The sequence below is a fragment of the Phoca vitulina genome, unplaced genomic scaffold (assembly GCF_004348235.1).
Source record: "Phoca vitulina isolate PV1807 unplaced genomic scaffold, GSC_HSeal_1.0 scaffold108, whole genome shotgun sequence".
Lineage (NCBI taxonomy): Eukaryota > Metazoa > Chordata > Mammalia > Carnivora > Phocidae > Phoca > Phoca vitulina.
Genome location: NW_022589811.1, coordinates 1,009,388 through 1,026,155, shown reverse-complemented (window position 1 = coordinate 1,026,155; position 16,768 = coordinate 1,009,388). Strand labels below are relative to the sequence as shown.

The 16,768-nt window shown below is 50.5% G+C and overlaps 1 protein-coding gene across 3 annotated transcripts in view; it reads right to left on the bottom strand.

Moving 5' to 3' along the window:
* ACACB (acetyl-CoA carboxylase beta) overlaps positions 1-16,768 on the bottom strand; it is a 140,088-nt gene that overhangs the window by 36,125 nt on the left and 87,195 nt on the right. For all 3 annotated transcript variants that reach the window (XM_032397988.1, XM_032397989.1, XM_032397990.1), the window contains 11 exons: positions 16,382-16,570; positions 14,731-14,831; positions 12,884-12,972; positions 12,680-12,804; positions 8,787-8,900; positions 8,543-8,656; positions 8,021-8,110; positions 5,015-5,133; positions 1,233-1,370; positions 296-395; positions 97-204 (listed from right to left, as the gene is read on the bottom strand). In XM_032397988.1, the coding sequence (XP_032253879.1) occupies positions 97-204; positions 296-395; positions 1,233-1,370; positions 5,015-5,133; positions 8,021-8,110; positions 8,543-8,656; positions 8,787-8,900; positions 12,680-12,804; positions 12,884-12,972; positions 14,731-14,831; positions 16,382-16,570 (1,287 nt within the window). The remainder of the gene's footprint in view (positions 1-96; positions 205-295; positions 396-1,232; positions 1,371-5,014; positions 5,134-8,020; positions 8,111-8,542; positions 8,657-8,786; positions 8,901-12,679; positions 12,805-12,883; positions 12,973-14,730; positions 14,832-16,381; positions 16,571-16,768) is intronic.

Genomic DNA, 16,768 nt, shown 5'->3' with positions numbered 1-16,768 from the left:
GTGCACAGCAAGACTCAGGCACACGGGACACCCCTCACCACAACAGCCCCTCCCTCCTCCTTCCGTGACTCGGAACCAGAGGCAAGCCCAGCATACCTTGGACTGTACGAACATCCGGAAAATCGGCACCAGCTCCTCATCTTCCAGGTGGTCCGCGTACTGGATGGCCACATTCAGGATGTGGATTGGCTCTTCTCTGACGTTCTGGGAGGGCAAAACAAAGGCAGGTGGTAGAAGGACTCGAGGGCCCCAGCCCGCCCCCTCCTCAGCATATGACCCCTGCTCGGACACCGACCTTGCTGTCTTCCTCACAGTACAGGGAAGTATAGGCCTTGCTGAAGAGCGGGACCTCCCGGGGCATGTTGGCAAAGCAGGAGACGACTTCGTCGAAGTTCCTGGGGGTGCGGGGTGGAGAGGTAGGGCTGAGGGACTGCTGCCCCGTGACGTCGAAGGTCAAGATTGCACTCCAGGCAGACGAGAGACTTGGGTCCTCCCTCCCTGCCACCCACCACTCTCTGAGCTCATCCAACTCTGTGCAGAGCTCACTGGGGTCCTGACCAGGTCCAAGGCTCCACCGATGGGGTCTTGCCCCAAAAGGGAAGAAGGAACCTATGTGGTCTGAGATTGTGAATAAAAGAAAGTCCAGCGCTCTGGGACATCAGGTGGGCTGCCCGTCACAGAACAGGGAATCCTCACCCCGCACCTCCCCGAATCAACTAAGGCTGTTGTGGAGTTAGAACAAGATAATCCAAGCACAATGCACAGCATGGAGGAACAGGTCGGGGGACAGGGCAGTAATAACAGGACTGAGTGCTGACATTTATTGAGCATGTCACTTACACCTTAACTATGCTTTATTATTATTTTTTTTTAAGCAGGCTCCACACCCAATGTGGGGCTTGAACTCACAACCCCGAGGTCAAGAGTCACACGCTCACTGACTGGGCCAGCCAGGCGCCCCTCCCCTGTTTTTAAGTAGACTTTAAATACAATATTTAATATACACTATCTCATTTAATTTTCCTGGCGGTCCTATAAAGTAGATCCTTCTCTTATCCCCATTATAAGGATGGGAAAACTAAGGCATAGAGAGGTGAAATGATTTGCTCGGAGTCTCACAGTGTAGAAGTGCACAGTTAGGTAGGCTACACAGATGAACAGGTGGGGGCCAGGGGAAGCTTGCTTGGCCCCTCTGCTTGGGGTGTTTGAGAGACTAGGGCCACTCTGGGTACCTTACGAAGTCCTCAAATCTCCTGAAGGCGACCATGGCCCCCATCCGCTGACACAGTGGGGAAAAGCCACTGTCCATGAAGAGCTCGGTGCTGTGCCTCAGCAGGTCGGGGTTGGTGACGCTGATGGGCACGGCCATCCTGCGGGGGGACCGGAAGAGGGGAATGAAGCAGCTGCTTAAAGATCGGGCCGCAAGAGCTGCTCCTGCCCTGGAAGCTTCGGTGAACCAGACTAGCATTAGAGCCCGCCCACAGCAGGACCTAAGATGGGGGGCTGAAGGGACGGGGGTCTGGGTCTGAGGAGTCTCATCTGATTGCTCAGGACCTGGTATAGGCTAAGGGCTCTACAAGCGAGTGATGAATGAATGAGTGAATGATGCGTGCATGCATGCATGCAGACAGACAAGTTCCAGCGTCAACGTGGCCCCAGGGAAATCCAAGATCATGAACTCGGCCACAGAGAATGAACACACTTAGCACCAATTTCTCCCAGACAGCCCAGCCCCGGGTGGCTGGTGAAGGGACAGGCTTGGTTCTAAAGAGACATGCCAGGCCTCTGTTTCCCTAGTGCCTCCGCTTCCATCAAACCTGCTCCTGGGACAGGGTCAGAAATCAAAACTGGCCCCTCGGCCAGCAGCCTGTTAGAGTTTAGCTGGTCCCTGCCCCCAGGACTGGCTGCTTACCAGCAGCAAATAGAAATGGGTCCCCTGGAGCAGTGACAATTGGGCCCTGGAATCAAGCGAAGGAGGGGCTCTTTATCAGATGGGAGTACAGAAGAGAGTCAAAAGAGCAGGCCTGGGCCTGGGTGGCTCAGTTGGTTGGGCGACTGCCTTCAGCTCGGGTCATGATCCCGGGGTCCTGGGATCGAGCCCCGCATCGGGCTCCTTGCTCAGTGGGAAGCCTGCTTCTCCCTCTCCCGCTCCCCCTGCTTATGTTCCCTCTCTTGCTGTCTCTCTCTCTGTGTCAATTAAATAAATGGGTGAGATCTTAAAAAAAAAGACCAGATACTGGCAACAAACTAAAAATATTAAAAAAAAAAAAAAAAAAAAAAAAAAGAGCAGGCCTGGGGCTGCTCTCCTGAAAAGGGGATCTGCTTACAAGGTTGGCCCTTGGCTGGTGTCTGGGAGCTTGGGGAGGGCTCCCACCATTCCCTAAATGATAAGAGGCTCACTGTGCCCAAATTGTTTGTGCCAAGCGCTTGCTTTCCTTCTGGAGTCTGGGATTTGGGTGCATGCTTGGCGGACAGTGTGTACATGACCAGCTCCCCGCGAAAACCCTGGGTGCTGAGTCTCTAACCAGCTGTGGGACAGCACTGCACACAGGTCATCACAGCTCACTGCTGGGGGATGAAGGGCATCCTCTGTGACTCCCTTGCGGAGGACTCTTGGAAGCTTGCACCGGGTATCCTCTAGACTTTACCCTCCGCATCCCCCACCCCCGCGCCCATGACCCTTTATCTCTCGCTGACTGTCCTTCACTTCGCTTCATGTCCTTTCACTGTGACAAGTCACAGCCGTGAGCATGAAACATCCTGAGGCCTGTAAATCTTCTTAGTGAATCCTCAAATGTGGCGTGCTTTTGGAGATCCCTGACCCAAGTGGGGGGTGGCCTCTGTGCCTTCCTGTTGGGTACCCCTGTACTCCCCATCCAGGCCTCACTCCTGCTCCCAGACAGCTAAATGCAGAGTAGCAACCTGGCAGGCAGCATGGGCTGAATTCAGCCCACAGATGGACTTGGGTCCCTGCAGCATTTTTAATATATTCTTACGTATTAATTACCTATTCACAGTGAAGTTGAAGAATTTCATGTTTTTTTTTTAAAAGTCTAGATGTCCTGCTTCTCTTGTGGGGGAAAAATAGGAAAGATTTGGTCTGGCTGACCATTTTCCTGGAGCTAGAATTGCAGGCCCCCACGTAGGGCCACACTCTCCAGGTCCTACCTCCCGGCCGGACTCCCAGCACCTTGGGCCTGGCCCTAAGTCCTGGCTGCACCTGGCATGCAGCTCTGCTGGCCTCTGGTCTGACCTCCCCGTACTGGTCCCCTGACCCAACTCACAATGGGCCCGATCCGACAGCCAGGCCCTCCTGGGAGGTGGGACTTCACTCGTCATGGCCCTTCCTGGAGGCCCTGAAGAGTGGCGTTTGGGGGCGACGGCAGGCAGAGTCTGCTCTGAAGACACGCAGGCCCAGAGCAAGCTTCTGGTGCTCCCAGTCAACAGCCCCAGCAAGGACCTGAGATGGTCAGGAAATCCCTCCAGGGTCCTCAGTGTGTGTGGGTCAAAATAGGACCCTGGGCCCATACTGAGGGTCACAACCAATAACCCAAATATGTGTATAGGTTCCTCCTAAGAAACAAGGTGTGACTGACCCACAGGCTTAGGAAAACCGCCTTCCTATCCTAACCAGGTTGAATTGCTAAGACAACAAAATCAAAGAAAGAACAGAATGCCTCCTCACGGGCAAACAGTTTCAAAAGCCCTTGCACCACACCACCCACAGTCCCCCAAATGATTCCAGGGCCACAAACACTTCGACTCCTTTTCTCTCAACTGGACAAAATATCATGTTGTTGTTTTTTTTTAAATAAGAAGAGTAAAAATAAATAACACTAAAAAAAAAAAAATGACAGATACAAAAGGAGGTGTCTCTCCATAACAAAGCAACACCCTTCTTCTTAAAAGCCACTGAAAGAAAACCATGCTTTGAAACCCCAAGAGATCCAAATATTCCCCACTTAAAGAAATCATGAATCCTGCTGCCCATATAGATACAAGATCTGATTAATTCAATGCCCAAATCATGAGGAGACCGTTCTAGCCACAAGCCAGGCCTGTGTGGGGACCCCCAGGAGAACCAGACCCAGAGGGGTGAGGAAGAGGGAAAGGGAATGCTCCAAATCCCAGGGAGACGTGTTTGCTTTAGCTGAAGGTAACACGCTCTACCTGACCAGGATGGCACTTCAGGGCCTGAAATTAGATGGCTTAAAAAAAGAGAAGGTGAGAGAGCAGAAGAGGCACCCCAGTGTGTCCCCGACTGAGAACATCGTGGGGATCCAGACGGGCCAACACACTCGCCCCAGCCGGTGGCTCCGGAGGACCCTGAGGGGCTGTGGAGGGCACTCTGACGGGAGAGGCACGTGGTTCAAATCCCTATCCCACGTAAATGAGCAGCTGGGCCCGTGCCAAGGGAAGGCCCAGGGTCCTCGTGTGTCAGATGGAGTATGGAAGCGCTTAGCATGGTGCCCGACCAACAGCATGCCATCGGGCACTAACAACACAGTGATAATCATCACAGGGGCCCCTGATGTTCACCAACAACTTTCTACATGCCAGCCACTGCCCTAAGTGCCATGTGCGTCGTATCTCATTTACTCCCCATCATGGTTTAGGAAAGCACTGTCCAATAGAACTTTTTATGGTGATGGAATGTTCTAGAACTGCAATATCCAATATGGCAGCCACAAACCGCACGTGGCTGCTGAGCCCTTTCAGTGCGGCTGGTATGACTTGAGGAGCTGAATTTTTAATTGCATTTCACTCATTTTAATTTAAAGAGCCCACGTACGGGTAGTGGCTATTATACTGGGCAGTGCAGGTGGATGAGGTAGACCCTGGATTATCTCATCTTACAGATGGGAGAATGGAGATACAGGGAGATCCCACAGTGGAGGCGTGGTATCCCTGATTGTCTCCCCAGACATACTCGCTGGGTCCCTCCAGAGCCAGGACTACGGGGGTCAGAGAGGAAAGAAACACACACCACCCCGGGGTGCGTACCACTCCATACCTATTTGGGTGGGAGGAAGGCAGCATGAACTGGAATTCCACCACGCAGGTGCCATCCGGGAGCTGCCGGTGCTGCAAGCTGTTTAACTCATAGGCGATGTAGCCCCTCCGCACATAAACCTAATGAGGCAGAAGCACAGAAGACACTCTCTCAGGGCGCACTGCAGAGTGCCCACAAAACCTGACAAAACTCAGGCCGGAGGGATCCCAGAAATCATCTCTAAATGATCTCCAAGCAGTAGCAAAGAACAAGTTCGCTCACATTTTACAGTGTTCCTTTTCTTCGCCAAGGGCTAGATAGTAAATGTTTTAGGCTTTGTGGGATACCCGTCTCTATCCCAACTATTCAATTCTGTCGCTGCAGCCTGGAAGCAGCCAAGGACAATATGTAACTGAATGGGCATGGCTGGGTTTCAATAAAACTTTATTTATAAAAACAAGCAGCGGGCCAGATGTGGCCCACAGGCTATAGTCGCCAAATCCTGCTCTAGAATAGCGGTGCCACCCAAGAGAAATGTAACATAGTCACATATGCAATTCTAAGTTTCAATCTTCTAGTAGTACTTCAAAAAAAAAGGCAACAGGTGAAAATTAGTTTAATAATATGATTTCATCCCCAATACCAAATGTAATGTCATTTTGACATGTAATCAATATAAAAAAGTACCGATACAGTTGAAATTCTTTCTCCATACAAAGTCTTTGGAGCACAGCTCAACTCAGACCAGCTGCATTTCAAGTGCTCACTATCCACATGTGGCCAGTGGCTGCCAAACTGGACAGCACAATTCCAGAGGTTAGACAGTGGGAGTTTTTTAACTGAATAAGGAATATAAGAATTGTGTAGCAAGAGTTAACATAGCGGACCTAACTGCTATCCTTTAAAAGAACCTTGGCTGGCCTCTGGGAACTTGGATTTGGGAGGGTTCCCACTCTTCCCTGATAAGAATGGTTCATGGCACCTTAGCTGTACGAAGAGTGATTTTATGTTGAACGTGTGCTTTCTTTCTGGGAATTTAGAATTTTGTTACATACTAGGACCAGCCCCCAATAAAACCCCTGGGGCGCTGAGTCTCTGAGCCTCACTTCAAACATGTTGTCATGGGCGCCTGGGTGGCTCAGTCGGTTAAGCGTCTGCCTTCAGCTCAGGTCATGGTCTCAGGGTCCTGGGATCGAGTCCTGCTCCGCGGGGGGCCTGCTTCTTCCTTTCCCTCTCCCTCTGCCCCTCCCCTCCCTCGTGCTCTCTCTCTCTCAAATAAATAAGATCTTAAAAAAAAAACCCAAAAAACACATGCTGTCATAACTTCTCATTCCTTGAGGAATGAAAAGTGCCTACGGGACCATTGGAAGCTTGCACTTGGTTTCCTTTGAATGTCACCCCACACTCTTTGTCCCTCTGCTGATTGTGCTTTGCGTCCTTTCACTGTGACAAATGACAGTCACAAGCATGACCAGCTGCTGAGCCCTGTGAGTCTTCCTAGTGACTCATCGGACCTCAGACTGGTCTTGGGGACACCCACACATTTAGAGCAGGAATGAAACTCTACACATCTCAAGAGACCAAGTAAAACTGTAATGTTCACAATGCTCATCTTGAGTCGTGGTGAAAAGGCTGGATTGTGTTCAATCAAGCTGCCAAACAAAGGGACAGGAGGCTCAAAGAGCTCTGGAAAATTCTCCAACAGAAAAAAAAATGGGATTTAGCACTCCAAAAAGCAAAGAAGGTGGGCTGCTGCCTTCCATGTGACATAGGTCCTGGCGCTTGGACAGTGAGCAGCAACAGCGCTCACATCAGATGCTTACTCATTTATCTCCAAATAACCCTGCGAGGCAGGCATTACTGCCCCTGCTGCGGTATGAGGATCTAAACGTCCAGAGAAGGCAGGCAACTGACCAGACGTCACACAGCTCGTAACCTTGCACAGGTTGCTCCCACTGACTGGAACCTCTTTGCTTCTTCCTCTCCACCAAGTCTGACTCGCTCTTTGAATGCCTGCTTTCATATCACTTTCTCATCCAAGTCGGAGCTGACCCTCCCGGTAAGGTTATATCCTGCTGACTGCTTCTCAGCGTGATGGCTACGTTCCCCCGAGACCCTATCGTATGTGTAACGAAGGAAATATTTAGCGTGTGTCTCTCCCCAACCAGAGAGAAGCTCCATGAGGGCAGAGACTGCGGCTGTTGCCTGCTGCATCCCCAGCTCCTGGCACACAGTGGGTCTCGAGATAGCTGAACATTGGAAAGAGTGGGGGAAAAGGCACTGATGGGCGCTACTGGGTCGCACTGCCGGAAACAGGGAGACCTGAAAAGGATTCTTTGAGTTGAAACCAGGGAGGAGGGAAAGACTGCAGGCCCGGGAGGCCCTGGGGCCGTGACATGCTCGCAAGCCCCAAACGGTCTCCATGGAGACCCAGTCAACCTTCCAGCACCAGGATGGGTGACCCACGGGGTCTACAAAGGTGGCAGAAGAGGGAGTGGGGACCCCAGGGGACCGAGACTCCATGATCAGAGGGTTTTGCTGCTGGTCGTTCCCCTCTCTGCCCCATCACACAGGGAGGTCACCTAAAATTGTCACCTAGGTTCCTTCCAGCTCTTGAGGTTCCCAGCAGACGAGTCTTCCAAAGGTATGTAATGCAGGGAGTCAGAGAGTTTGCACAAGGTGCCTGGGCTCTTGGTGGCTAGTATCTAGGTGTGCCCTGCCGAGATGAGGCCGGGATGGCACAGGAGGTAACAGAAAGTACCAGCAACGACTCTGGACTGAGACCTAGTGTGAATCCCGGGCCTGCCACTCCCCAGCTGTGAGACCCTGAGCGAGTCGCTCCACCTCTCTGAGCTTCGCTTCCCTTCTCTGGAAGACGGGTGTAGCAACAGCACCTACCTTGTGGAGAGGACAGGATCCTGCGCTCGAGGTGCGTGGCCCAGGGTCAGGCAGCGACCAGCGGGCAGCGAATGCAAGAACTGGCATTTTCGGGACAGATACTGTTCCTGGGGCCTCCCTCTTACTTACCTCCAAGGATGCCATGCAGACGACTTTGTTAGCGTGGTAGAAGAAAGTGGGCAGGACATCAAATATGGTCGTTTCAGAGAGTATTAATTTCTAGGGGATGGGAAGGGAAGGAAGGGAAATGTGAGCAGGTTTCAACCACGGGTCAGACGAACGGAGCGGTGGGGCAGGGTGGGAAGCCCGCGGTGGTCCTATCAAGAAAATGCTGCCAGTGTCCCAGGCCCATCGATCTGAAAGCGGAAACAGTTCTGGGAGGATGGCGCCTAAGGTTCCCGTTCCAGAGGCGGAGGGGGTAGCTGGAGGCTTGCAAATGACCCAAAGTTGGGGGGTGGGGGAGCCCAAAAGATGAAGCCCTGACTCCCCCTCGGGCAGCCCCGGCCACACCGGGCTAAAGCACTGGTATCTGCCGTCGTGCCCTGAACCCAGGTGCCGGCGCACGGAGGGCATGGGAGCCCGTCTCCCGGAGGCCCCACCTGGGCCGCAGTGCGCGCTCTGTGGAAGGTGGACAGAAGGCGGCGGCCTCACCTTGAGGTTTTCTGGGCAGAACTGGTGGCCGTACATGTCGATGGCAGACAGGAAAATGGACTCCACCTGGTTGTGCCTCAGCTCATAGGACGGGAGGTGGGAGGCAATCAGGACCTGCGGTGGGGGGCGGGGGGGGGGGGTAAGCCAACCTTCCAGGGGAGACGCCAAGGGCCGGGATGGCAGCAGAGGGGCTGTGCACCCTGAGGGACAGGATGGCAAGAGGGACGGCACCCCACGACCCTACCTGTCTGGCTCTGAGGGCCACTTTGCAATGCTCGCTTTTGCTCAGCTGAGTGAGCTCGTTGAGGATGGAGGTCAGCTCTTCCGACAGGGAAGGGTCTGGGCCACAGAGCTCATCCTTTGGGGGATAAAGACAGAATCCAAATGCCTTTCCTCCGCCAGAAGGAAACAAGCCAGCACTCACCCTCAGCTAGGGGGCTGCCGCCACCTCCTCAGCTCTCTGAGCATCCCTGGCACAGCCTGATAATTGTGCCCATGCCCTAAACACCTGCTCAGACAAAACATACAATTAAGTCTCTACCTACATCACTATTAATAACCAGCCATTATCACGCAAGCAACTCCACCCTTTACATTCACTTTCCCAAACCCTCCTACCCCTCTGAGGAGTTATGATATGATTCCCATTTTACAGATGAGGAAACTGAGGCTCAGAAGCTGTATGCCTTGCCCCCAGGCCACTGAGCACGGGCAAAGCCGAGCCACATCCAAACCCAGGTCTATTCTGTCCTCAAGGCTTCTTAACTCTTTCCTCTATACATTGCTGCCTGACTTAAGGGGTTCACAGTTTTGGAGAAGAGGGAGGAAGGGAAATAGAGCCAGGTACAAACAAAGAGTAAGGTTCACACGGGATGCTCTAGTGAGGGTGCGGTAAGTCACCCTCTGGGAGTCCCCATGGGGAGCATTCTGGAGAGGTCAAGGGCAGCTTCTTACAGGAAGGAGGATCTGGAGTTGCAGAAGTAAAGGGACAGTGGTTCCCATGAGCACCCCTCCTCCTGCTTTGGAATGAGGAACCTTTTTGCCAGAGACCAGAGGGCTCCACGCACCTGGTCTGTGCATCTCCCCCTTATGCCCTAAATGCAAGAAGGGCTTGGGAATGGCTCAGAGCAGGTGCTCCCCCATACCCCCTGAAGATAGAACAATGACTGCTGGGAATGTGAACGCTCCAGCAACACGCCCCCACCCCTGCCCCAGTCCAGACTGTTCTCCAAGAAGTCACCAGATGGTGGGGCCAGGGGCCTTTTCTTTTACACCTGCCTCTGCATTTCCCTAATTAGAATGAGCCTGCTCTGTTTTTATGATCAGAACATTTGTATTGCATTAATATTTCACACTTGTACACAAACACACAAGCCTGTGGGTGCTGAAGAAATCACATAGATTATTCTAAACTTTCTCTCCCTCCCCCACTGTGATTTGCTTTAGAAACCGAGTCCCCTCAAAGACTCAGACAATTTCATTTCAAAGTAAATATTCAATTAACAAGTCTTTCCGGAAAGTCTCCTAAGCACCAAATATCATCAAATGCAAAGAACTTGTCATTTTCAACAAATGGAACCAAGAGAGCCAAAAGAATAATGGACCTCGCACAAACATCCCAGAAACCACACCTGGTACAACATCTTCAACCGCCTTCACTGAGAAGCCCCAAGCAAGCGTCCTAGTTCTCTGATCTGGGGGCCACCCCACCAGGCTGTCCTCTGGTGTACCTAATTTTTAGCACCTTCCTGCCCAGAAGAGAGTCAGTATGTGCACAAAGAGTAACGAACAGCAGGATAATCCAGAGCTCCCACCCCTGGCCTTTGAATGGCGAGCAGATGGTAATAGATAACAGGCATACCTTGCTTTACAAACACTCAGCTGAAAAAAACTCCATCCAAAGGAGGCATTTTGCAAAGGGTTATATACTATTTTAGCAACGGCATTCCCCGCGAAGAGTGGACATCTCTTTGGGCATAAGTTCCCAATCCTGGCTGCACACTGCAATCACCTGGAAAGCCCTCCCCCCGAATTTAATTTTGAAGAATTTCAAAAACTACACAAGAATTAAAGATCAGTTGGGGCACTTGGGTGGCTCAGTCAATTGAGCATCTGACCCTTTGATTTCGGCTCAGCCCATAATCTTACGGTCCTGGGATCAAGCCCTGCATTGGGCTCCACACCCAGCGGGGAGTCTGCTTGAGGATTCTCTCTCTCTCTCTCTCCCTCTGCCCCTTCCTCATACACTCTCTCTAAATTAAATAAATAAATCCTTAAAACAAAATTAAGGATCAGTACATTGAAAACCCCTATACTGATGATCCAGATTCACCAACTGTTAAGCTTTTACTATTGTTACCACATCTGCTTTTACTCTGGTAAGCACACACACACACACACACACGTGCGTGCGTGCACGCACATGTGCACATATATATTTTCTTTCTCTGAAAGTCAGTTACAGACACCATGATCCTTCCCACTAAGATTGTACCTCAACAAAAAGGATCTTCTCCTAGCTAACTAAAGAACCATTAAAACACCCAGGAAATTGAACATTAAGCTGATAATATATAATATACAGCTTACACTTGAGTTTCCCATTGGCGAAGCTTTCAAAAAGTATTAACGCCTGGCCCGCATCCCCAGAAAGCCTGATTTAACTGACCAGGGTGGGGCCTGGGCATCTGTGTTTTTAAAAAGCTCCCCTCCACCTACCCCAGGAGATTCTCATGTACAGCTAGGATTAAGAGATCCTCACGTTGCCCTAGATTTCAAAATGATTCTTTATAAAAATATCAGTATTTATGAATCCATCTTGTTAGGGTGTTAAATATCCTACAGGCCCGGGCCCAAATTTGGCCCACTGCCCATTTTTTTTTTAAAAGATTTTATTTATTTGACAGAGAGAGACACAGCAAGAGAGGGAACACAAGCAGGGGGAGCGGGAGAGGGAGAAGCAGACTCCCAGCGGAGCAGGGAGCCCGATGCGGGGCTCGATCCCAGGACCCTGGGATCATGACCTGAGCCGAAGGCAGACGCTTAACGACTGAGCCACCCAGGTGCCCCTGGCCCACTGCCCATTTTTGTAAATAAAGTTTTATTGGCAAACAGCCACACTCATTCACTTATATATTATCTATGGCTTCTTTCATACTGACAGCAGAGCTGAGTTGTTGCAACACAGGCTGGGGTGGTTCTCAATACTCAAATATTTACTATCTTTACCAAAAAAAAAAAAAAAAAAATCTGCCAGCCACTTCTTTCTTTTTTTTTTTTTTTTTTTTTTTTTAAAAATTTTATTTATTTACTTGAGACAGAATGAGAGAGAGACAGCACATGAGGGGGGGAGGGTCAGAGGGAGAAGCAGGCTCCCTGCCGAGCAGGGAGCCCGATGCGGGACTCGATCCAGGGACTCCAGGATCATGACCTGAGCCGAAGGCAGTCGCCCAACCAACTGAGCCACCCAGGCACCCTAGCCACTTCTTTCTATAAGCCAAGTCCACATCTCTCTTACTATCTGCTGATTCTACATTTTCCAAATGAGCCATCAGGAACCATATCAAGGAGAAACATCTTTAGCTATAAAGGATGCTAATTATCATCTAGTAGGAAGAGAAATAAGAGCAAAGAAATTCCATGTTTTCCAAGAAGGGAAAATAAAAATCCTACCACAAGACACAGAATCCAATTATCCCCTAGTAACTCATGACTCTGGGGGCCAGGCTGTGGGTTCAAATCCCAGCTCTGCATTTAGAAGTTGGGTGCCCTTGGGAAAGTGACTACTTCACCTCCATGCTCTGCCAAAAAGAGTGAGAACAGTGCGCACCTTCTAGGCTTGCTGTGAGAATTAAATTAGTATTTGTAAAGCATGTTAGGAGTGCTCGGTGCATGGTAGTTGCTTTGTGAGTGTTAATCATGATCTCCGCAGTGACTGAGAAATCCCACCCCCTGCCTGGTTTTATAAACAAAGTTTCATTGGGACACAGCCATGTCCATTTGCTTACGTTGTACAAGGTCAGGACTGAGACTGTATGACCAGCAAAAGCTAAAATATTTATACTCTGGCCCTTTCCAGAATGTTTGTGGACCCCATGTTACTCCTACGGTGAGTACGGGGCGCCCTTCCCTGCTTACGATCAACATGATCACCAGCTGGTTCTTCTTGGCCACCTGCGCGTGGGAAAAGATGCAGTCCAGCACCTGGGACATGTCTGGCTTCAGCTGCTCCCTGAGGTTGATCACACACTTGTCGTAGTGAGCTAGAGGGAGACAAAAGGGGTAAGGCTCAGGGCCCTCCCGCCCTGTGGGCTTGTGACCAGTGCTGGCAGGGACTCTTGCCTTGTTGGAAATGGTTCTCCACCCGTAAATATCTCCGCAGGAGGTCCAACACCACCGCCTTCATGTAGCCGCGGGTCCCGCTGCGGTACCTAGGGAGGAAAGGCGAGGCTGCTTGAACCATCAGCTCCACTTCCTGGGGCGCCCGAGTCTACAGCAGAGCTTTTAGGACTTCCAAAAGGAGAAAACAGTAATCCAGTATCTGGAGGCCGTACCCCTAATCCTCAAGGCTGGGAGGGACGTGTGAGTTGGACCATTTGCACTAACTCTGTAGGCCAAAGACAGCAGTGACTTGCCCAAGGTCATACATCCAGCCAGAGTCCAAGTCTGAGCCTTTGGATGGCACCTGCCCATCCCCAGAGAGAAAAGACAGGATGCTGAAAAGGGTCAGCCTTGCATATACGGTTGATACCAAAAATGATCAATGAACCATCCTAGGTATAAAGAGAGTATGAAAGATAATTAAACGAAACTTGAAAGACGTGTATCAATAGATACCTATGTAAATTTCACTTCCCTTTTAAAAAACCAAATTTTAACCTGGATGTTCCCTAAGACATTTCATCTCTTCTAAATCACTTCTGCATGTAGGAAACTGAGTTTCTTAAGTGATATGACACTGAGTTTTCAGGCCATGAAGACCAGTTTAACCCCAGAGTCACTGACAACAAAAGAAAGAACATGCACTTATTCAACTGTGATCTAAAAAAAATACATAGAACAGAGCTTTGAGGGGCACCTGGGTGGCTCAGTCGGTTAAGCGTCCGACTCTTGGTTTCAGCTCAGGTCATGACCTCAGGGTCATGAGATCGAGCCCTGCATTGATGATTGAGCCCTGCGTCAGGCTCCATGCTCAGTGGGGAATCTGCTTGAGATTCTCCCTCTCCCTCTTCATCTGCCCCTCCCCCCACTCATGTGCACATGCATGCTCTCTCTCTCTAAAATAAATAAATCTTAAAAAAAAAAAAACAGAGCTGTGATATTTATGTTTAACACAGAAAAATCTGCTAGGGGATTGTTCATTTTCTTCTAGGTGTTTCTCTGAAGCTAAAGCGTGGGTTTAAGGTTAGCGGCCAAAGTGTTCTGGGGAGGGTCTCCCCTCCTAGCCCTTGGCTGTGAAACTCTCTCTTCGTGGGGACTCCACACTAAGACTCCCTTCCTCAGCTCAATCCTATATGAGCAGTCTGAGTCCCCATGAGCCAAGGTGCTCCCTGAAAAGAAGGGCAGTCTCCTAGGGTCCTACTTTCTCTCTGTGCCTCTGTTCCCAGCACATGGTAAACGTGCATACACTTCATCTCCTCCAGTTTAAAACTGTTTCAATTCTGTCTTTATAAGCAGAGCTTCTCTGCGAGGTAGAGTTTTCACACAACATGGCAGTTCTTCCTGTCATCAGAATAGCTCTCCCTGCTCACGAGCTACTCAAAATACAAATTCCTCATCAACTCTCTTCTGCAAGGATTTCAAAACCACAAGGATAATCTGTAGGGTCCTTGACGGCCTATAAAACCACCACATCCCATTGTCCTATAGGCAAAGCTACTGAAAGGCCTCCCTGTGTATCAGCACTTTACAAGCATTGATCCACTCATAACTCAGAAAAACTCATTGCACGTGAAGAGTTTTTATTCCCATTTTACAGACAGGCAAACTGAGATCACAGGACAAAAGGGCCTTGCTTGGGGTTTCTGGGATTAGGAATAGCTATGCCGGGACTGTAATCAGTGTCTCTGGACCCCACGCACTGTCTCTTGGTTGGAGCCTGCCCTTGAGAGAGACCCAGAGTGCTGCATTGGTATAATGCACAGACAATGAGTCTGACAACCGCCCCCCACGGAGGACCGAGGACTCACCTCTGGACCAGTTGCACGATGCTCTGGGTGTTCATGAAGAAGACCTCCCGTTCAGCCTTCCGCTGCAGGGTGGCCGCATGGCAGTCCAGGATGGTGGCTATCTGGACGGGCACACAGGACAGGTCTGGCCACTCATAACCACACAATCTGGTCACCACCATGAAGGAGTCACCAGAAGGACCCACTGTGGGCTCCCATGGAGGACCCACCCAAGGCTCATTCAAAATCTGAAAATTTCAGCTCCAAAGCCTTCTCCCGACACCCAGAAACAGCTGTTCATCCCGCTCAACCGCTCAACATATTGCTTGAGGAATTTGAGCTTAGAATGACAACAATCCCATAAAGACACGTGTATTATTCCTCTCTACAAATATGAATGGTCTGGGGGAAGGGAAGGGAGTTTCCAACTCCAGGGAAAATGAAGCGGGCCTGGCAGGGGAGGGGGGTGTCTTGTTTTTATAACTAGATTTAGTGTTATTAGCATATTGTTTTTGGCAACAAAAAATATTTTTAATGAAAAACCTGTACCAACAACAAATTCCTGAAAGGTCCAAACAGGTACTTTTCTCAATTGGGGTTCTTTAGAGTTTTGTTTTGGTTATTTCTCAGTCGAGATATAATTTACATACCATAGTATTCCCCCTATTCATTCATTCATTCATTTTTTAAGTAGGCTCTACGCCCAATGTGGGGCTCAAACTCATGACCCCAAGATCAAGAGCTACAAGGTCTACCAACTGAGCCAGCCAGGCGTCCTCCCTCTTTACAGTATACAACTAATTGAGTACTTTTCAGTATATTCAGAGTTGTGCAATCATTTACCATTATCGAATTTGAGAGCATTTTCATCACCCCAGAAAGAAACCCGATAGCCATTCACAACTACTCTCAAGCCCTCTCTCCCAGCCCCGGGCAACCACTAATCCACTTTCTGTCTCCATGGATTTGCCTCCTCTGGACATTTCACGTACATGGAATCATGCAACACGTGGTCTTTAATGACTAGCTTCTTTCACTTAGCATGTTTTCAAGGTATGTCTATGTTGTAGTATAAATCCGTATTAGATTCCTTTTTATGATGGAATAATATTCCAGCCTCTAGAGCAGTTGACCTCCAGGAGTGACCTGATCTAGGCTGACACGTAGCTCCCCAAGTCACAAACATGTGGGTGAGGGAACGATAATGGTACGCAGCCCTTCTAACCAGACAGAGGGCAGAAGGTAAGCTGAATGAGGAGGTTCTTCCAAATGCAAATTATCTTGAAAATGCTTAACAAAGCAACACCCCCTCCTCCACAAAAAAAGCACAAAATCAAGCCAACATAGAGTTATGAGAGACATTTCATACTACCCTGGAACCCACAACTGCCTCTGTCTCAGCCCGGGTACGTTGGGGGAAATGCTCCCTGTATTTGTACCCACTGCTAACTGCTATTCTGAATCCGAGTTTTATGGAGTAAGGCCACGTAACCGTGCTCATCTCAACAGCGTTGGGGAAAGTGCTGGGGTTCGGTAGAGAAGGGCTCAAAAGGAAACTCAGCCTGTGTCATCTTGGCTGCTCGATCAGAGGCCATGTGGCCAGAAGTTGAGTTCCTGGGGCGGCACCCGCGGGCACCCCAGTGGGGCGGGCGGTGGGGGGGGGGGCACACACCTGCTGGCTGGGGAACTGGCACAGCACCGAGGTGATGTTGCTGGCGTACTGGGCCATCACCCTGCGGACCGACTTCTCCACGGGGGCGGGGATGCGACCGGACACACTGGTCATGATTTCCTGCAGCTCCAGCAGCGGCAGTGATGGATGCCGGAGGGTCGTCATGAGCTTCTGCACCCACTCCTTCAGCTGAAGCGGGGACCACAGCATTAGCCAGAGGTCCTGTGGGGGGCACGGACACCACCACCCTCCCTAGGGCAGCCGACACACTCAACCCATCCAGACCCTGTACCCAAAGAGCCAAACATCTAGACCCGGCAGCCTCTGGAGCAGTCCTGAGTGGAATGGCCCCCTGACTACAAGGGCAATGCCCAGTTACCCCGCACC